At 42.2% G+C, this 22,196-nt stretch overlaps 2 protein-coding genes across 3 annotated transcripts; both read left to right on the forward strand.

The window, feature by feature from the left end:
• The first annotated feature begins 247 nt into the window (after positions 1-247).
• LOC102999958 (protein S100-A11-like) lies at positions 248-6,153 on the forward strand. The gene is made up of 2 exons (XM_057556790.1): positions 248-307; positions 5,411-6,153. Exon 2 carries the CDS (start codon positions 5,492-5,494, stop codon positions 5,801-5,803), a length of 312 nt encoding a protein of 103 aa, XP_057412773.1. The 5' UTR covers positions 248-307; positions 5,411-5,491; the 3' UTR covers positions 5,804-6,153.
• A 5,698-nt stretch (positions 6,154-11,851) lies between these two features.
• Positions 11,852-19,279, forward strand: MED18 (mediator complex subunit 18). 2 transcript variants are annotated; one of them, XM_007170520.2, is made up of 3 exons: positions 11,852-12,016; positions 12,617-12,759; positions 18,371-19,279. In XM_007170520.2, the coding sequence occupies exons 2-3, from the start codon at positions 12,687-12,689 to the stop codon at positions 18,922-18,924; spliced, it is 627 nt and encodes a 208-aa protein (XP_007170582.1). In that variant the 5' UTR covers positions 11,852-12,016; positions 12,617-12,686; the 3' UTR covers positions 18,925-19,279. The 2 variants fall into 2 exon arrangements, with proteins under 2 accessions (XP_007170582.1, XP_057391960.1); XM_057535977.1 differs by lacking the exon at positions 11,852-12,016 and adding an exon at positions 12,118-12,360.
• The last annotated feature ends 2,917 nt before the right edge of the window (positions 19,280-22,196 follow it).

Consider the following 22,196-nt stretch of genomic DNA (forward strand, 5'->3'; position numbering starts at 1 on the left):
TTTACACACTGGAACACATGCAGCAAAGACTGCTGAGCTGCTGGCCTGGGAGGGGCTGAAGCGCTTAGTCTTTTCTCCAGCACGTAGTCTCTGGGGGCCCCCAGGTGCCAGGGTCAGTAAAACATGCTCTGGGCTCACCAAGTCCACTGGAAGGCCCTGCTCTGCCCTGGTGTGGTTGGAATTTGCCCTTTTCTGAATCAGGGCCCTTTTGAGTGTAAGTAACAGAAATCTGCTAAGCTTTAGGCTCAAAAGGGAAGTCAATTATGAAGATACAAGAAGTGCAGCTGAGCAGTGCAAAGGACTGGAGGTAGGAAATAGAAAGTTCCTTAGATCCAATCAGCCAGTCTAGGGGCCAGTCCCATGGTGCAAGCGCGACTGCAGGCAAACAAAATTATTAAGATCTCCGGCTCAGGAGTCCGTTGACTTGGGATGAAATCGTGATTCTACCACTTACAAGCTGTGTGACCTTGGGCAAGTTATTTAACCTCTCAGTACCTCAGTCTTCTTATCTTAAATTGGGGTAATAATAGTATCTAAATTATTGGGTTGATATGGGGATTAAAGGAGTTAATCTCTGTAAAATACTTTAAAATAGTGCCTGGCCTGTAGCCAGTGCTAAGGTTAGTTATTATATTATTATTATTCCAGTATTAAATGAGAAGGCTCTTAAACTATACCACAATGTCTGGCAAGAGTTCAATAAATGTTAGCTCTTAGTATTTTTTTTTTAATTTTTAATTTATTAATTTATTTATTTATGGCTGTGTTGGGTCTTCGTTTCTGTGCGAGGGCTTTCTCTAGTTGTGGCAAGCGGGGGCCACTCTTCATCGCGGTGCGCGGGCCTCTCACTATCGCGGCCTCTCTTGTTGCGGAGCACAGGCTCCAGACGCGCAGGCTCAGTAGTTGTGGCTCACGGGCCTAGTTGCTCCACGGCATGTGGGATCTTCCCAGACCAGGGCCCGAACCCATGTCCCCTGCATTGGCAGGCAGATTCTCAACCACTGCACCACCAGGGAAGCCCTTAGTATTATTTTTGAACAATTTTACTGAGGTACAATTCACATACCATACGAGTGTACAATTCAATGGTTTTCAGTATGTTCACAGAGTTGTGCAATAGTCACCACAATAAATTTTAGAACATTTTCACTACTCCCCCCACAAAAAACCCTGCATCATCTCTTAGCCATCACCCACCAAGCCTCACATCCTCCCAGTCCTAAGCAACCACTGATATAATTTCTGTCCCTCTAGATGTGCCTATTCTGATTATTTCATATAAATGGAACCATACAATATGTAGTCCTTTGTGATCAGCTTCTTTCACTTAGCATAATGTTTTCAAGGTTCATCCACATTGTAGCATGTATCAATACTTTGTTCCTTTTTATTGTCAAATAGTATTCCATTGTGTGGGTATATACCACAAGTATTCATTTTTATAATTAGTAAGACAACCACAGCCTTGGATTAGCTTCCTAATGCAATTCTAACAAATGACCACAAATTTAGTGACTTAAAACAAGAGAAATGTACTCTTTTACAGCTCTGGGAGCCAGAAGTCAGAAATGATGAGTCTTATGGGGCTAAAATCAAGGTTTGGCAGAGCTGATTTCTTTTGGAGGCTCCAGGGAAAAATTCATTCCTTGCCTCTTCCAGCTTCTGGGGGCAGCTTGAATTCTTTGACTTGCTGTCACATCACTCCAATCTCTGCTTTTGTCATCACATTGCCTACTCCTCTTTTGCAGTCAAATATTCCTCTATCTCCCTCTCATAAGGATACTTGTGATTACATTTATGGCATACCTGGATAATCTCTCCATCTCAGTATCCTTAACTTAATCACATCTACAAAGTCTCTTTGGCTATATATGGTAACATTCACAGGTTCCAGAGATTAGGATCTGCATGTCTTTGGGGACCAATTTTGGACCTACCACACCCCTTGGTTAAAAATGTCTCTTTCTCAAAAAAAAAAAAAAGAAAAGAAAAGAAAAAAAATGTCTCTTTCTCTTCTAATATTAGGAAGTAAATTCAGTAATCAATAGAATAGAAATGATACAACTGCCCTTGGGCATGTATCTGTGAGAGTGATACCGATTGCTTTTTCACCACTTCTGGCTGAGTGGAAAAGTGCCACTACAGTGTAAACCCTTAGCTCCGGGGGGGCAATTTCAGTTTGAAGTGGAGAAAGAGGCAGATTTGGGCACAGGATCCTAACAACAACTTATGGAGTGTTTTCCATGTTTCAGGAAATTTACACCTTTTATCTTGAAAAGACAATTTTGTGAGGTGGGCATTACATAGAATAAGTACATTGAAACCTAGCGAGGGTAAGCCATCTGTCCAAGGTCACAAGGACAATAGGCAACAGGGTCAGAATCTGAACTCAGGTCTGCATAATGTGGACACCAAAAGCTCAGACCCTGGCCAAAATGTCAAGCTGCCTCTTGAGAAATAGGGGCTCCCCAGCCTCTAACACATTCCCCTCTTCATGACATTGGCCCTGGGTGGTTGTTAGACCAGAGTAACAACCAGGAGATGTTGTCTACAACTCAAGCACCCCAGTTCAGTCATCTGTGATGCCTCAGGGACCAGAGTTCACAGTCTGTGCTTGACACCATCATCAGGGCTTTGACAAGCAACATGTTTGTCAGACACGATGTCCTTTCAAGGCTCAACCAAACAGCCCCAGCCTGTCTGCACTGACCAGCAGAACAGGCCCCCGGCTGAGTCACTGCCCAGGTTGTTTCACAACCTGTTTATGCACCGAGGCCTCAGAGGCAGGGAAGGTCACCGTGGATGGCTAGTGTCTTCTTGAGCTCCTGGACAGAAGGGTGGCTCCCACTGACAGGGGCAAGGAGAGCTTGGCTCAGCCTGTGCACCCCCAGTCCTCACCCAGAGGTTTCTTCAGTGTCTTCTAGGCTCACTCTTTGACCTTAGGTACAATCCTGAACCAAGGGAAGTTTCAACAAGCCTCAGTTCCTCATCTGTAAAATGGGAAATGTATACATGTTTAAATTATTGTGCACTCGACATGCACCATATAATTTAATATTTATAGCAAACCAATGAGATGCTATTATTTCATTTTACAAATGCAGGTACTGAGCATCAGAGATGTTACAACCCACAGCTAGTTAGTGCAGGGTCAAGAATAGACCCCAGGGACTTCCCTGGTGGTCCGAGTCGATGAGATTTCGCCTTCCAATGCAGGGGGTGCAGGTTCCATCCCTGGTCGAGGAGCTAAGATCCCACATGCCCCGAAGCCAAAAAACCAAAACATAAAATAGAAGCAATACTGTAACAAACTCAATAAAGACTTTAAAAAAGACATATATACATCAAAAACTATATATATTTAAAATAAAAATAAAGAATCGACCCCAAATCTGTAGGACTAGAGAGCTTGGGTTCAGAAGGAAATAGCAAGAGTAAAGTCTGGCCACTGTTCAGGGATTGACATTCTATGCTGACTCATTTAGGCAAGTCCCTTCTGCTCGATGGGCCTTGGTTTCCCCATCCATTCTGTGGGGTCGGGGAGAGGGAGCTGATCACTTTTTCTGTTTTGGTTGCACCACTCGGCTTACAGGATCTTAGTTCCCTGACCAGGGATCGAACCTGGGCCCTGGCAGTGAAAGCACTGAGTCCTAACCACTGGGAATTCCTGGAGTTGATCACTTTTAAGTCTATGATCCTATGCTTTCATGTCAGCAGGTCTTTCCCTTTGGGCATGGTCTCTTTCCTGAACAGCCCATTCTGGGGGAAGAACAGACAACAGTGGTGAAGGAGTCTTCCAACTTGGAGATTTCTCAGAAAGTTTCAGCTCTTGCTTACAATTTTTTCATGACTTCCATTGAGCCATGTCCACATCGGTAAAATTGGGATGACCACAGTACCAGCAATCCAGTCACAGTACATACCACTGTGCTAGGTGTGTCATGTACATGTCTCTTTATCTTCATAGTGGCCATAGGAGAGGATGTCACTGCTTGAGGTCATCGGCTTATAGGAGGTGGAGTTGGCATCTCAGCCTAGGTGGGGTATGTCTGCCTCTTTCTCCTTTGCCGCACTGCCCCTCCTCTTACCTCTTACGCCTGATGGTGGGAGACTGGACTGAAATGAATGAAAAATACTTAGTGAACTTTACACTGCTGTGCACATGTGAACTATTAGGAGTCATTACTAGTTTTCTTTTTCCCACTCTAGTGGGGACTGGGACCTGAGTGTTCCACCATTTTTGCATCCACAAAGAATACCAAGGTGGGACTTTCTATGGGTTCTTGGTGCGTAATTGCTGACTAATACAAGTCTATTCACGAAGGACAAATGGGGGAATCAATCAACGATACTGGCCAAGCAGGAAGGACAACAATGTCCTTGGGAATTAGCTCCCTGGTTGACTTGGTCATTACCAAGGACCCTGTGCCCACTTCCTCCTTCATTTATTCTCAGCTTTTCTCTGCCATCATGATTTTTGTCATTGCCACAGTCTCACTCTTTCCCCCAAGGGAATGGGAAGACAGAACCCTAAGAGCAAGTAGAAAAGCCAGTGACACACAATTCCTTATCAGTTCACCTATTCTGACCTCCATTCTCACTTCCTTCCCACCTGTGGGGGCGTGTCATAGGGGTCACACACCTGTCTTGTCACCCCTGACGGCCTCATCCTCCAGCAGGGCTTCTCCTGGATTTCTGTTGTTCTTACTGGGTGTAACATTCTATTCACTCTTCTTTGCTTCCTCATGGGGTTAATTCTCTCTCCTACTCTGTTTTTTTGATTTACCAAAATTTACTGTGTACAAACCCTGTGGTTAGAGTTGCTGTGACTTTCCAATTTCTCAAAATGGAGAAAGTAACTTTTTCCTAAATATTTGAACTTTTTTCTAAAATATTAGAACTTCTCACAATAAGCAGGAAATGCTCTTGTAACCAGAAAAAAAACGAAATTTTGTTCATTATTTTAATCAATTTTATTGCGATAGATATACATACAATTCGAATGCACCCATTTAAATGTACAGCCTGATGCGTTTTGACAAATATACACACCTCAGTAACTGCCACCACAGTTAAGATATAGAATATTTCCATATTCCAAAAAAGTTCCCTTGTATCTCTTTGCAATCAATCCTTCCCGTTCCTTAATCCAGGCAAGCAGAGATCTCATTTATTTCACTATAGATTAGTTTTGTCTGTTTCAGGATATCTTATAAATGGAATCACAATTATATATTCTTTTGTGCCTGGCTTCTTTCACTCAGAATGTTTTTAGATTTGTCTATCAGTACTTTGTTCTTTTTTTTTTAATTGCTGAATACTATTGTGTTGTATGAATATATCCCAATTTGTTTATCCATTTACCTATTGATGGACGTTTGGTTAGTTTAAAGCTTTTTTTCTTTTTAAGTAACACACGCTCATCAAAAATTGGGGAGTTCACGCCTCGCCGCTCTTCGCTCGCAGCCCCGTGCTTCGCTCCTCTCCAAACATGGCAAAAATATCCAGCCCTACAGAGACTGAACGGTGCATCGAGCCTCTGATTGCTGTTTTCCAAAGGCATGCTGGAAGGGACGGTAACAACAGCAAACTCTCCAAGGCCGAGTTCCTTATCTTCATGAATACAGAGCTGGGTGCCTTCACAAAGAACCAGAAGGACCCTGGTGACCTTGACCGCATGATGAAGAAGCTGGACCTCAACTCTGATGGACAGCTAGATTTCCAAGAATTTCTTAATCTTATTGGCGGCCTGGCCCTAGCTTGCCATGACTCCTTTATTAAGTCTACCTCTTCCCAGAAGTAAATCGGAGGAGCCTTTGGGCCTGGCCTCCAGCCTCACTCCCTTTCCTTCAGCCTCCCAATTATCATCTGCCCCTCACAGCAAACACATACCCTGAGCCCAGTGCACCCACCACCCCATGCAGGCCACTCCTGGTAGTAATAAAACATATTGTTTTTTAAAGCAAAAAAAAAAAAAAAAAAATTGGGAAAACAGGGACAAATGGAGGGAAAAATAATCTCTGGTCTCATTAACCAAAACCAATTATTCTTAGCATTAGAGTGTTTTTGTTTTTTTCCTCTGTGCATGGATGCTTTGGAGACTATATAGTTAAAATCATATCACACGTAGGATTTTGTAACTGCCTTTTTTTAGTTGACAACATAAGTATTTTTCACATTATTTCTTTTGTAACCATTTTTCATGGTATGTAATGTTTTATCACTAAAATGTAGGCTCTGTCGGGGTATGGATTTAGGTTGTTTTGCATATACTCATATTCTGAGAGCCCAGTACAATGCCCACCCGGCTTGTGGTACACCCATAATAAGTATTGACTAAACTGTATGCCACAGCTTGCCTTGCTATGTCCATATAGAGACATGTCAATTCTCCTTAAAATTTTCAATTGTCCCCTTTTTAATGTTTATGCCCTGCCTCCTCAACCAAACTATTTGAAGGCATTGTCTGAAAATATTTATTACACGCTCAGCACGTTGTATGTGCCATCTGTACTCTTCACAGCAATCCTGTCAAGTGGATCATCTCCCTGTTTTACAGATTAAGAAACAAACTTAGAGAAATTAAGTGACTGGCTCAAGGCCACACACCAGTATGCAGCTGAGTCCAGATATGACCCATGTTTATTTGTTTTTAACCCATGTTTAATAGAGTCCGAATCCCACAATCATAATCGGAATAGTTAAAATTATTATTAATACTTGCTATTTGCCAAGTGTATCAGTCCATTCTCATGACAACCTTAAAGGGAAGTACTAGTTTCTCCCCATTGGAGAAATGAGAACATGAGCCTCACAGCGGCAAAGTACATCGCCCAAGCTTACATGGCTAGACCGGGATAGGATTTTAACCCAAGTAGCCTGACACCAAGGCCCATCTTAAATGCTAAGCACTAGTGTGTTAACCCAGGCCCCTTTGCTTCTCCATGGAGCTCCCTTGGGCTTCTTTATCTCCTCTGGGCTGTACACAGTGTTCCCCCAGGAAAGGTTTGAGTTGATAGTGTATATGATGGCATATGATCCTCTGACCTAAAGAAGGGGTTAATGATGATGAATCTTAGGGGACCAGAAACAAAACCTTTTACTTCCAAAGATACCACACGGCAGACTCACAATTCTTGCAGCTATGAGACTGGAAGAACACCACCTGCTTCAGAAGGCTGGTGTGAGGAGTAAATGAGTGATCCGGATTCACAGAAAGTGCTTACCCCAGAGCCTGGTACGGTACCCAGTAAGCCCACGCTAAAAGCGAGCTGTTCAAGGGCCTCTGTCTAGGAAATTCGAGACCCAGTGGGTTAATTATCCTCAGATAGAAAACAACACTGACTTCCCCAGACAGACCTGAGAGGGGAGAAACCCAAACAGACAGTTACAGTTCAGCTAAAATAGAGCTAATCTTTAATCTTTTATGGATATGTGTAATACATTAACTATTATAACCTATCCCCTTGAGGCACCTCGACACCTGGTCAACCAGAGGCTGGGGTTGGGTTGGCTGGCTAAGTGGAAAGGAGCAAGTAAATAGGCCAATTACCCTTTTGCAACAGACTTTCTTAGGTCTCCGCCTTGAGATTAAGAGGATGAAATGGCTGATGCTGCCTGTCGTATGAGGGTGGGGTAGGAAGGTGAACCCTTGAGTCAGCAGCCAATGAAGAATACTAGGCACAAAATAACCTGGAGTGTTTTACATGTCTCTCTGCAAACCAAGCTCCTTAAGAGCCAGAATTGTATTATTTATTATTTGTCATTGGGTGTTTGCTCATGATGGTTACTATTAATAATGATGTTGGGGTTTTCATAATAGGAAAAAAATCCAAAGGTGAAGAATTACTAAGGCTAGGTGTCTCTATGAATTATGAAATTGTAAGTTTCAAGTACCATATTTTTTCAACACTAAGATGTACTTTGTGTCCATGTTTATCAGGCTTTGTCTTATAATACATATGTACGTGTATACGGAGGTGTTTCTCAGCTGCCTGGAACTCTGTTTTTAAGTAAATGCTGTGGCTTAAGAGTGGCTAGTGTTCAAGAATCGAGGCGATATAACAGTTCAATCTCCCACTCCAGGCAAGAATTCTTTCTACCATAATCTCTGCTTCAATATTTCCACTGGAAAGGAGTTTACTTCTCATCTAAGCAGTCCTTTCCATTACTAGACATCATCACAATGACCAATTGTCCCTTACATGGAGCCAAAATCTGTCTCCCTATGACTTCTACCCAGCATTTCCAGTCCTGTCCTCTGGAACTACACAAAATTCGTTAAATTTTTCTTAGGATGCAGAGTGGCTTAGGACTGTAAGCAAAATCTCTGGAGGCAGACAGATCTGGGTTTCTGTTCCCTCAAGTACCATTGTTGTGAGGTTTAAATGAGATAAATATGTACAAAGTATCTGGCACCTGATGCTCAATAAATGTAAACTATTCCTCTCCCCTCCTCTTCCCCTGGCTTTGTTGTAATTTTATATACTTTAAGGTAGATGTTATGTTCCACACGTCCAAGTCTTTTCCAAATTAAATATTTCCCAGTTCCTAAACCATTCTCCTCATGATAACTCTGATTCATTGCATACCAACAACATACAGTATGTGCCAGGCACTGCCGAAGGCCTAAGAGTTTAAATAACTTGCCTAGGGCCACATAAGCAGTAGCCAGGATTCAAACCTAGATCTGTCTGGCTCTAAAGCCATACCTTCAAATCTAGATCCCATAGCAGTGCTGTTCAACAGAATGTAATGTGAGCCACATATGCAGTTTTTCATATACTAGCCCCATTTTAAAAAATAATGAGAAACAGGTGAAATTAAATTTAATAATATTTAATATTTTATTAAACCCTAGCTATCAAAATATCATTTCAACCTGTAATCAATATATAAAATTATCAAGATATTTCACATTTTTTTCATAGTAAGTCTTCAAAATCCAGTGTGTATCTTACACTGATAGCTTATCTCAGTTTGAACAAGCCACATTTCAAGTGCTCGTGGCTGTAAACTGGTAAGCAGGCAGTGTGTCACCTAGTCAAATGTGTTGTGAAGAAAAATACAGCAGGGTATGGGGGAAGACAGGGCAGATAGTGGATTACAATTTGAAATACGTGATCACGGAAGGCCCCCCTAATAAAGATTTGAACAGAGACCAAAAGGAAACAAGGGAGTGAATCCTGCAGTTCAGTGGAAAGGAGAGCTCCAGGCAGACTGCACAACAATTAAGATGGGAGCATCCTTGACATGTTCTAGTAAGAGCAGAGTAGATGGGGCGGGGGCAGGCACAGATGGAGATGGTCAGAGAGGTAACAGGTGATGAGGGCGGATCGTGTAGGCATAATGAGGGCTTTGGCTTTTACTCTGAGTGGAGGAATAGCATGAACTTATGAGGATGCTGGAGACAATTAGGTTGAAAAGAAACAGTTATACCTTTTCCAAAGGGCTATGCATATAGGAAGCAGCCATTCCTGGGGAAACACTAGTTTGTAACACTAAGGTTGATATCCTAGCATTGCAGATAACACAGGGGTAGATCTATGTAATTTCTATCAGGCCATTCTAGAAAGCTGAGTGTGTGCTACAATCCATGGTGATGGTCTGCAGTTCTGATGAAGACTGGCCAAGAGTTAGTCTTACTCCTTTGAGCCCAGCCTAGTGATGGGTTAGGAAACAATGTATGGACTTCTCTCCTCCTTTGTTGCCACTAATTGTAATAATTGGGGAGCTTAACTGTGGAGAAAGAGCCCATGAATTCAGAAGGTAGCATGGTAAAGAGATAGGTTTCTGAATGAAAGAACTGAATTTGAATCTGAGTTCTGCCATTTGCTGGCCATTTGGCTTTGGGCAAAATCTTTTTACCTCTCTGAACCTCTTTTTCCTCCTCTGTAAAGTGGAGATGGTAATATCTACCTTTTAGCAGTATTTGACATATTTACACACATATAAAGTTGTGTATATTAACTGTTCAATAATTGGTAGTTATCGTGATGTGTTCAACAAAATTTCTGAACACCCACTACATGTAAAATACATTGTTATAGAATGTTTGTGTCCCCCTGCCAAATCCTTACGTTGAAACCCTACTCCCCAATGTGACAGTATTAGGAGGTAGGGCCTTTGGGAGTGGTTAGGGTTAGATGAGGTCAAGAGGGAAGTGCCCTCGTAAATGGGATTAGTGCTCTTATAAGAGTCCTGAGGGAGTTTGCTTTGCTCTGGTTTTCACCATGTGAGGATACCAGAAGTTGGCAACCTGCAACCCAAAAAAGGGCTCTCACCAGAACCCAACCATGTTGGCACCCCAATCTCAGACTTCCAGCCTCCAGAACTGTGAAAAATAAATTTCTGTTGTTTATAAGCCACCTTGTTTATGATATTTTGTTATAGCAGCCTGAGCTAAGATACACATATATATAAAGAAAATACATGATTCCTCCCTTCAAGATGTTTATAATCTATCTAGGGAGATGAGACATGCACAAAATATATTCAATAAGATAGAATATGCTTGCTCAAATGAGAAATATAAAGTGGAATAATAATAGCTACCATTTATTGATTGCCTACAATAAGCCAGGAACTATGCTAAGTGTTTCATAAATATCTCATTTTATTTTTGCAACCTCCCTCTTAGAAAGTACTATTTTTAACTCTATTTTATAAAAAAGGAAGCTGAGGCTCAGAGAGGGGAAGTGCATTGCCCAAGGTTGCACAGCTGGGTAGTGGCAAAAGACAGAAGTGAGTTCCATCCTAAGCTCCAGGCCTCACATCCTTATCACAGAAACCCATCCCTATAACTCCTAAGCCTTGTCCAAGTTTTACCATATTGTTTGCCCATTTCTTACCCATTATTATTTTTTTAATTTAATTTAATGCTACTTTTCAAATGCCAGCTATAATTTGGGCAAATGTTATAGGAATGTTTTCAAAATTGTGAATGAGTGGGAGATAGTGTGGGTTACAGCAGGGGAACTGGAGTTAGAAGGGGCTGTATAGTGTAGAAATTAAGAGCATGGGTTCTGAAGTCAGCGGCTTAAATTTGTATCCCAGCCTCTCAACTCCCTCTGGTGTTATTTTACATTTTGTTGCCTAAGTTTCGCCATCTATAAAATTACCGTAATTATACTTGGGTCATAGGGCTGCTATGAAGATCAACTTTAAATTTCTGACACTTTGTTCATTAAGGATTTTTTTTTGCATTAAATGTGTAAAATATTGTGCATTAAAAATTTTTTATTTGTTACTGAGTTTTTTGGTACCCCCTTAAATTTTTTCGGTCCAGGACAGTGCCTCAATCACCTCACTCTAGCTCACTCTTTGCCTGCATTTTATATGCTTGAACATAAGCAGCGTTCAATAAATATTCATTGAATTTACTTACCTCCCAATATTTTTAAATTGAGGTAAAATAAACACAGAACAGTGAACAAATACTAAATGTATTACTGAGCTCCCCAATTGTTCAGAACAGTCTGCTAAGCAGTAAAAGGTGTCTTTCCTTTTTATCTTCACGTACCCAACCAAAAGAAGTTTTGTTTTACAACAATCTCTTCTCTTTTTCTGCAGCTCTCTTCCCCAAGCTCTCTTTTCTCCCTGTCAGTTCAAGAGATTTCCTGGACAAAAACATCTCCAGGTCGTCACACCAGAAAAAAATAAATATTTTCCTGGAGGACGGCCTATGACGTCAAGGCTCCCTGTAACTCCCAGACGAACGCTCTAAAGAAAGCCGCCAGCTTTCCCGAAGCATCGCAGTTTGCGCATGCGCTTCTGCTTGCCGGACAGCAGAGGGGATTTTTATGCCCTCTCGGCACCCTTACGTCGCGGAGTGGTGGTGTTGGCAGTTCGAGCGACGAAAGCTTTTTGCCGGAAGTGGGAAGAGGAGACGGAAGTCTCGCCTTTTCCCGGGGTCTTCAAGTTTAGGGCTGGGGGCTAATTGTCGCTAAAAAGCTCAGAGGTGCTCGGGTGGATACAGTTCCTCGCTTTGTGAGAAGAGGCTAGAACGCGCGCTGAGGTGTGTTTTTGGTGTAAGTGGGCACGCGTTGATGCTGGCTTAAGAGGATCTAAACCATCAATCAAAAGAACTTCCGCCTGGCCAGCTTTAAAAGGCGTTTGATTCAGAGAGGTGGAACGCATAGATTTTAGTCTGGTCTGGGTTCTGCCACCGACCTACTGTGTGTCCTTGGGCTCCTCCCCAAGTCTCAATATCCTCATCTATAAATTGAACGGTAGACAAGATTCTTTAAGTCACCTTTCAATCCATCTATTATTGCAGGTCCATTTTGTCGTCTGAGCAACAAAGCCTTGGGGGTTAAATATCGTTGGCCCCGTTTTAGAAGGAAGACATTGAGTTCCAGGGTGAGAGACTTAGTTATTGCACAGAAAACGGTTAGAGATTTTAGACCTTGAGACTAAAAGATTATGCTGTAACTCCATGATCAAGCCTCCTTTGTGTATTTCTGTATCATCAGTTCCTGAAACTGGCCTATAGCAGTTACTCAAAAAGTTTTGAATGGATGGATGAATGAATCTTTTCATGTCAAGGCCAATGACCCAAGCAGATCTGGCGTCTCTCCACCTCTCTGATGTATTAACAAGTATAACTCTTCTCTAGGTGTATCCTGTGCTTTACTTGACGGGGGACTCCGAGTCCGGTTCTGTCGTTTTCAACTTAAACAGGTAACATGGAGGCGCCTCCAGTCACCATGATGCCTGTCACCGGGGGCACCATTAACATGATGGAGTACCTGCTGCAGGGTGAGTGAACCAGGGAGCTTGTTTTCCTCTTTTCTGTTCAGCTTCCGCGGAGATGAGAAGCTGTTCTACAAAGGCAGCCTGCATAATTTCTGGCACCTTTTTTTTTTTTTCAATTTACCCTTAATTATGGTCACAAATACATAACATTAAATTCACCATATTAAACATTTTTAAGCATATAGTTCAGTAGTGTTAAGTATTTCACATTGTTGTATAGCCGATCTCTGGAACTTTTTCATCTTGCAGAATTGAAATTCTGTTCCCGTTAAACACTAATTCCTCCTTTCCCCTCCCTGCAGCCCTTGGCAACAACCTTTCTACTTTCTGTTTCTAATTTTGACTACTTTAGATAACCTCATATGAGTGGAACATTACAGTATTTGTCGTTTTATCACTGGCTGATTTCACTTAGTATAATGTCCTCTATGTTAACCCATATTGTAGCATGTGACAGGATCTCCTTTTTTTTTTTAATTAATTAATTAATTTATTTATTTTTTATTGATTGATTGATTGCTATGTTGGGTCTTCGTTTCTGTGCTAGGGCTTTCTCCATTTGCAGCAAGCGGGGGCCACGCTTCATCGCAGTGCGCGGGCCTCTCACTATCGCGGCCTCTCTTGTTCCGGAGCACAGGCTCCAGACGCGCAGGCTCAGTAGTTGTGGCTCACGGGCCTAGTTGCTCCGCGGCATGTGGGATCTTCCCAGACCAGGGCTCGAACCCGTGTCCCCTGCATTAGCAGGCAGATTCTCAACCACTGCGCCACCAGGGAAGCCCCAGGATCTCCTTTTTAAAGGCTGAATAATGTTCCATTGTATGTATGTACCACATTTTCTTTATCCATTCATCTGTCAGACATTTGGGTTGTTTCCACCTCTTGGTTACCGTGGATAATGCTCAGTGAACGCGGGTGTGCAAATATCTCTTCAAGATCCTGCTTCGAATTCTCTCAGATAAATACCCAGAAGTGAGATTAATGGATCATATGGTAATTCTATGATACTGTTACTAGCTTCATTTTATAGATCAGGAAATAGAAGTGAAGTAACTTTCCCAGATGAGAAAACTCAAGACCCAGAGAGGGTAATGATTTTCAGGAGGTCATACAATGTTTAGTGCAAGAGTTTAGACTTTAATTCAGATCATCCATTTAGTAACTTACTGTGAACAAAATAGGGTTGTTAATTTTCACTCCTCAAGCTGCGCCTCCTTCCGTCTTTCCCATCTCAGTTAGTGCCACTGTCATTCACCAGTTGCTTGAGCCATGCATTCAGGAGTCAATGTCCATTTTTTACTTTACCCCCACATGTAGTCCATTTCTAATCCTATTCATTTTTACTTCCAAAATATGTGTGAAATAAGTCTTTTCTAAACCTGCAGTACCACACCCTGGTTTATCATCCTTTGCCTGAACTATTTTAGTAACCCTGTACTTATTACATTTCTTCCACTTTTTTTTTCATTGCTTCCACTTTTGATTGTCTTTCTCTTCTCACACAACAGCTAGTAGTCTTTTAAAAAATTGTTTTAGTATTAAAAATATTCAAACATAAAGAAAGTAGAGACTAATATAATGAACACTCCATTTCTGTCATCTAGATTTCAGTTTCTGTCATTTTGCCATATTTGCTTTCTCTTTTTTTTTTTGCTGTTTTTAAAGACAGTTTCAGGGACTTCCCTGGTGGTCCAGTGGTTAAGACTCCACGCTTCCACTTCAGGGGGTACGGGTCCAATCCCTGGTTGGGGAGCTAAGCTCCCACATGCCTTGCAGCCAAACAATTTTTTTAAAAAAACAACAGTTTCACATCTCATAACACTTTACCCCAAAACATTTCCAGTATGCATCTCTAAAAAATAAAAAACAAGGATATTTTCCTTCATAATCCCAATACCATCATTATTATCTAAAAAATCAATAATGTGGGGCTTCCCTGGTGGCGCAGTGGTTGAGAATCCGCCTGCCAATGCAGAGGACACGGGTTCGAGCCCTGGTCTGGGAAGATCCCACATGCCGCAGAGCGGCTGGGTCCGTGAGCCACAATTACTGAGCCTGCGCATCTGGAACCTGTGCTCCACAACAAGAGAGGCCGCAATAGTGAGAGGCCTGCGCACCGCGATGAAGAGTGGCCCCCGCTTGCCACAACTAGAGAAAGCCCTCGCACAGAAACGAAGACCCAACACAGCCATAAATAAAAAATAAAAAAAAATAAAAATAAAAAAATCAATAATGTATTTTTAATATCATCTAATGTCTAGTCCATATTCAAAAGTTTCCCCCATCTTGCCCTCAAAATGTGTTTTGTATCCAGGATATAATCACGTTTCATGCATTGCATTTGATAACTGTGTCTCTTAAGCATCTTTTAACTTGGACCAGTCTCCCCTCATTCCCACTTTTTTTCCCATGACAGTGTCTTGTTGAAGAGTCTATACCAGTTTAACTGGAATGATCTTTTTAAAATGTAAATTCAGTCATCTCTTTCCCTGTTGTGCGGAGCTAATAGCTTCCCAATGGCCTTAGAATAGAATACAGCCTTTAGCATGAGCTGTACATAAGACCTGTGTGCTTTGGCCCATCCCAAATCCTCAGTTCATTATCATCTTCCATCTTGCTTACCACACTTCAGCCACACTGATATCCCTTCATTTCTTTGCATTCCCCAGGCCCTTTCCTACCTCTGGGCCTTTGCACTTGATTCCTCTGCCCTTATACTTTGTTCCAGCCCTTCAAAGTGCCATTTTATTTTTATCCCTCAGCCCTCAGCTCAGTTGTCCTTCCCTTTGAGAGACCTTCTCTGACTACTCCAAGCCCTCAGAGAGGTCTCCTCTTCTCCAACCCCATCAGTTCCTCTCTCCCATCTCCCTTTTATCTCCCTGTATTTCTGTTTAATTGTTTACTTACATATTTTTTGTTTCCCCCACTAAACTGTAATCACTGTGAGGGCTGGACCCCCTACTTCCTAGCATGGTGCCTGGCACAGTATTCAGTAAGTATATGTTGAAGGAACCAGCACTTACAAAGCTCCTTAAATGTTTGAAGTATGAAAAAACACATGTCTGACACTGTCCTGAATGTAGGACACAACGTATCCAAAGCAGGACCCATTCCCTGCTCCCATCGTCATCTGTCCTATGATTACAGGGACCTGATCTGTTGCTTTCCCTCCAACACTACCCATTTCCAAAAATGTAGTCATTTGAGTCCCACTGTCAATACTTACCATAGTTACAGTAGTATATTTTTATTTACTTTAACAGATTTAGTCAATAATGAATATGTTCCTAGCATTGGAGTAAGTATCAGCAGTAGAGGAAGAAAGATGTTAAAAAGTCAATACCTAATTGATATATTGAAAGATGACTAAAAAATTGAGGTGCTAATGCTAAAAAGTAAAGCAGGGAAGTGGAAAGAGATTGGAGGGAGATAATGCTATTTTATTTAGGGCAATGAGAAAAGACATCTCTGATAAAGTGACATTTGAGCAAAGATCTGAACAAAGTGATGGGGTGAGATATGCAGGTATCTGAGAGAAGAACATTCTAAGCATAGGGACTAAGGGAAGGGGCTCTGAAGAGAAATACATTGTCAAACACTTGGCATTTTTAGAAAACAGCAGGAAAATCACTGTGGTTGGAGAGAGTGATCTGGGAGATAGTAGAAGGAAATGATCAACATCAGGTAGCAGAGACCACAATTTATAGGGCCTTGTAGACCGTGGTAAAGAATTTGGGATTGGGGCTTCCCTGGTGGCGCAGCGGTTGAGAATCTGCCTGCTAATGCAGGGGACACGGGTTCGCGCCCTGGTCTGGGAAGATCCCACATGCCGCGGAGCAACTAGGCCCGTGAGCCACAACTACTGAGCCTGCGCGTCTGGAGCCTGGGCTCCGCAACAAGAGAGGCCGCAATAGTGAGAGGCCCGCGCACCGCGATGAAGAGTAGCCCCCGCTTGCCGCAACTACAGGAAACCCTAGCACAGAAACGAAGACCCAACATAGTAATGAATCAATCAATAAATAAATCTTTAAAAAAAAAAAAAAAAAAAAGAATTTGGGATTTATTCTGAGTGACGTGGGAAGCCATTGGAGGGTTCTGAGCAGAGAAGTGTCATTATCTGCCTTATGGCCTAAAAACCAGCTGGCTGTTGTATGGAGGAGAGAAGAAAAAAGCAAGGATAGAAGCAGGGTACTGCAAAGACCAAGCAAGAAATGAAGGAGACTTGGACTAGGTGGAAATGATTGAGTGAACTGGATTCTGCACATATTTTAAAAATGCAGAGTGGATGTAGGATGTGGGAGAAAGAAAGGAGTCAGAGCTGATTATGTAGTGTTTGGTTGGGCAGCTGGAAGCAGAGAGTTGCCATTTACTGTGAGGGGGAAAACTGCAGGAGGAGTAAGATTGTGGAGGAAAAATCAACAGGTTGATATTGAACATGTTAAGATGAAGATGTCTTAGGCATCCAAGTGGAGAAGTTAGGTAGACAGTTGGATGTATGAGTCTGTAGTTCATGAGATATAAATATGGTAGTCCCCAGAGCATAAATGATACTTAAAACCATAGGGCTGAATTAGGTCACTGAGGGAGGAAGAGATTGTTGATAGAGACGAAGACCAGGATTGAGTCTTAGGATCCTCCAATATTTTGGGAAGATGAAGACCCAGCAAAGGTGACTTATAAGGAATGGTTAGTGAGTTAGGTGAAGAACCAAGAGAGATTTGTGTCCCAGGGGCCAAGGGAAGAATAGATTTCAAAATGGGTATAATATAACAACCATGTGAAATGCTGCCAGGAGGAAGAATGAGAACAAAGGACAGTGTATTTCTCTGAAGCAGTTCATTCTCTTTTACTTAAATATATTACATAAAAAGGAAATGTTATATTTTTTCTATCAATGGAAAACTTTTATTTTCTGAGACTAGAAGATAATTTTTTTAAAATTTATTTTATTTATTTTTGGCTGCATTGGGTCTTCGTTGCTGCGCGGGCTTTCTCTAGTTGCAGCGAGCGGGGGCTACTCTTCGTTGCTGTGTGCAGGCTTCTCACTGCGGTGGCTTCTCTTGCTGCGGAGCACGGGCTCTAGGGCGCGCGGGCTTCAGTAGTTGTGGCACGTGGGCTCGGTAGTTGTGGCTCGTGGGCTCTAGAGCGCAGGCTCAGTAGTTGTGGCACACGGGCTTAGTTGCTCCACGGCATGTGGGATCTTCCCGGACCAGGGCTCGAACCCGTGTCCTCTGCATTGGCAGGCAGATTCTTAACCACTGAGCCACCAGGGAAGCCCCTAGAAGATAATTTTTTAAATAAATGACAAAACAGTATTATTATTCTAGGTAGATACTGTTGCCTGTTAAAGCCCAAAGCCTGCTGGAGATTAGCATTGTTAGAGAAGGCCTAACTATTCTAGTACCAAATAAGACAATGCAAAAAATTGAAAAGGGATTAACTTGTTATATAACATCTTGGCAGTATAACCCCTCTAAAATCTCATATACTGGGCCTGTGCTTTACAAAACACTGCACTAAACTGTTCTGATTTTTCATTTAAGTTTTTTCAATCTTTTACTATTTCCATTACCCAGAATGAAAGATGGGACTCAATGGTACTTTTTTCCTTCTTCAGGAAGTGTTTTAGATCACAGCTTGGAAAGCCTCATCCACCGCCTTCGTGGTTTGTGTGACAACATGGAACCTGAGACTTTCCTTGACCATGAGATGGTATTCCTCCTTAAGGGCCAGCAGGCCAGTCCGTTTGTTCTAAGGGCTCGACGCTCTATGGATAGGGCAGGGGCACCCTGGCATCTGCGCTACCTGGGACAGCCAGAAATGGGAGACAAGAACCGCCATGCCCTGGTGCGTAACTGCGTGGACATTGCAACATCTGAGAACCTTACTGACTTCCTGATGGAAATGGGCTTCCGCATGGACCATGAGTTTGTTGCCAGGGGACACCTGTTCCGTAAGGGCATCATGAAGATCGTGGTGTACAAGATCTTCCGCATCTTGACACCAGGGAACACAGACAACACTGAGGCCTTGTCACTTTCCTACCTTGTGGAACTAAGTGTTGTTGCACCAGCTGGGCAGGACGTGGTGTCTGATGACATGAGGAACTTTGCAGAGCAGCTGAAACCTCTGGTTCACCTAGAGAAAATAGACCCCAAAAGGCTCATGTGACAAGGCAGTCTGTCCACCACTGGGGCTTGTCCTCAGCTGTTACAAAAAACGAAGACGTTATAATTGCCCTATTTCACCACTGCCAGCCAGGCATTCTTCCCTCAGGAAGGAGGACAATGAGAACTTAGTTGGTTCTTTGCACTGTTTTCCTCATATGGCCAGTTCACTTTTGTGACAGCCTTTCTAAATTAAAGGCTAAGGATGACATGGAGAATCTAGATAATCCCTCTGCATAAAGAGGGGAAACTGGAATAAAATAGCTTTGGGGAATAAAAATCTTTTAATTGTTTTGCCATTTGTGTGTAAGGTTTGTAAAACAGAGACTGAGTTTGTATTGTGCAGTAATAAAGGCTATAAAGAGAAATGTCTATCATTCTGATTCTTTACCCCATTACCCTGCTAATTTGGGATGGACTCATTATCAACTGGAGCAAAAATATGACAGTTTTTTGTTTTAATTTTGATAGAGATGATAGTTTTTACCTTTCATAAAAGTAGCACATATTTGTTATTGAAAGAAATTTAAATTCAGACAAAAATAAGAAAAATAACCTGTAATCCTGTTATTCAAAGAGATGTACTAGGGCTTCCCTGGTGGCGCAGTGGTTGAGAATCTGCCTGCCAATGCAGGGCACACGGGTTCGAGCCCTGGTCTGGGAAGATCCCACATGCCACGGAGCAACTAAGCCCGTGAGCCACAATTACTGAGCCTGCACGTCTGGAGCCTGTGCTCCGCAACAAGAGAGGCTGCGATAATGAGAGGCCTGCGCACCGCGATGAAGAGTGGCCCCCACTTGCCGCAACTAGAGAAAGCCCTCGCACAGAAACGAAGACCCAACACAGCCATAAATAAATAAATAAATAAATAAATAAATAACCCCCCCCCAAAAAAAAGAGATGTACTATTTTTATTTTGTTTTATATCCTTCTAGTCTTTATTTTTGGAAATTTATGTATATGAGATATACTTATTTTGGAAAAATATTGTATATATACTGATTTGTAATCTTTTTTTGTTTAATTTATCATTAACTTCTTTCCAGGATATTAGGCTACAATGTTTTTCTGGGTTTTTAAAAAATTAATTAATTAACTATTAATTTATTTATTTGGTTGCTCCTGGTCTTAGTTGCAGCAGGCATGCTGCTTAGTCACAGTTCCAGGGCTCCTTAGTTGCGGCACGTGGGTTCCTTAGTTGCAGCAAGCGGGCTCCTTAGTTGTGGCATGTGAACTGTTAGTTGCGGCATGCATGTGGGATCTAGTTCCCTGACCAGGGATTGAACCTGGGCCCCTTGCATTGGGAACATGGAGTTTCATCCACTGTGCCACCAGGGAAGTCCCTCTTCTGTTAAAAAAAATTTTTTTTTGTTATTATTATGTGTCAGTGCTATACTAAGTGCTTTAGGTATGTTTACTAATTTAATCCTCACAACAGACTCATTTTTTACAGGGAAACTGAGGTGCAGAGAGAGTAATTAGCTTTCCCTGAGCTATACAGCTACAAATTAGCAGAGCTTGTATTTAAATACTGATAATTGTAACTGCTATTTGTATCCTATCGTTTGGATTTTCCATAACTTAATTGATTCCCCTACTTAAGGAATTTTAGTTTGATCCCAATTTTTTGCTTTTATAAACTGTCCTGTGATGCTAGTGTTTTTAATTAAATTTCTGTTGTCATCCATGATGATTCTTTAGGATAAATTCTAGGGAACTGCTGAGTCAAAGAGTGTGCCTTGTTTTAAGTCTTCCACCATGCATTGCCAGATGCCTTCCAGAAATGTCCCAGTTTTCCAACACAGTTGCCAAAAGTGGGTGTGACGGTGAAAACTTATTTTTCCCATTTGATGATACATGGTGACTGGTTTTAATTTTCTTTTAAAAATACTCATCAGGGCTTCCCTGGTGGCGCAGTGGTTGAGAATCTGCCTGCCAATGCAGGGGACACGGGTTCGAGCCCTGGTCTGGGAAGATCCCACATGCCGCGGAGCAGCTGGGCCCGTGAGCCACAATTACTGAGCCTGCGCGTCTGGAGCCTGTGCTCTGCAACAAGAGAGGCCGCGATAGTGAGAGGCCCGCGCACTGCAATGAAGAGTGGCCCCCACTTGCCACAACTAGAGAAAGCCCTCGCACAGAAACGAAGACCCAGCACAGCCATAAATAAATAAATAAATAAATTTTTTAAAAAATAAAATAAAAATAAATTTTAAAAATAAATATAAAAATAAAAATACTCATCAGTGAGGTTTAAATTTTTATGTTTATTGGACATTTTTTTCTTATGTGAATTCCCTTTTCATTGTTTGTCTTTATTTGTAAACAGCTTTTATGTAATTTCCCATTTATCATTTGACTTTTAATGGATTTTTTTTTTAAAGCTATTCTTTTCCTTTTTTTTTTTTTTAAATTAATTTATTTATTTATTTTTGGCTGTGTTGGGTCTTCGTTTCTGTGCCAGGGCTCCCCCTAGTTGCGGCGAGCGGGGGCCACTCTTCATCGCGGTGCGCAGACCTCTCACTGTCGCGGCCTCTCCCGTTGCGGAGCACAGGCTCCAGACGCGCAGGCTCAGCAATTGTGGCTCACGGGCCCAGTTGCTCCGTGGCATGTGGGATCCTCCCAGACCAGGGCTCGAACCCATGTCTCCTGCATTGGCAGGCAGATTCTCAACCACTGCGCCACCAGGGAAGCCCTGGATTTTTTAAAATAACAGTTCTGAGTGGGATAAATGTTGATCATTTTAATACTTACAGAGTTTTGTTTTTTTTTTTAATTTTTGGCTGTGTTGGGTCTTCGTTGCTGCACTCAGGCTTTCTCTAGTTGCGGCGAGTGGGGGCTACTCTTCGTTGCGACGCACGAGCTTCTCATTGCGGAGCGTGGGCTCTAGGCGCATGGGCTTCAGTATTTGTGGCATGCAGGCTCAGTAGTTGTGGCACACGGGCTTAGTTGCTCCGCGGCATTTGGGATCTTCCCGGACCAGGGTTTGAACCCATGTCCCCTGCATTGGCAGGCAGATTCTAAACCACTGTGCCACCAGGGAAGCCCACTTGTAGAGTTTTTAATACACTGGAGAGAATTTGGCGTTTTAAAAATTGTTGGTCACTCAAAATTTTCATTTTCTTCTGGAACCTCCGCTGAGATAATACCCCAGTTGAGGTATTACATTGGATAGATCATAATTCTTTTTGGACCTCGGTTTGCCACTCGAAAGATCGTATGAATACTCTGTTAAGAGGTTTTGGGCAAGTAACAGAAAACCTATCCAAAGCTGCCTT

The sequence above is a fragment of the Balaenoptera acutorostrata genome, chromosome 1, assembly GCF_949987535.1.
Source record: "Balaenoptera acutorostrata chromosome 1, mBalAcu1.1, whole genome shotgun sequence".
In the NCBI taxonomy this organism is placed as follows: Eukaryota; Metazoa; Chordata; class Mammalia; order Artiodactyla; family Balaenopteridae; genus Balaenoptera; species Balaenoptera acutorostrata.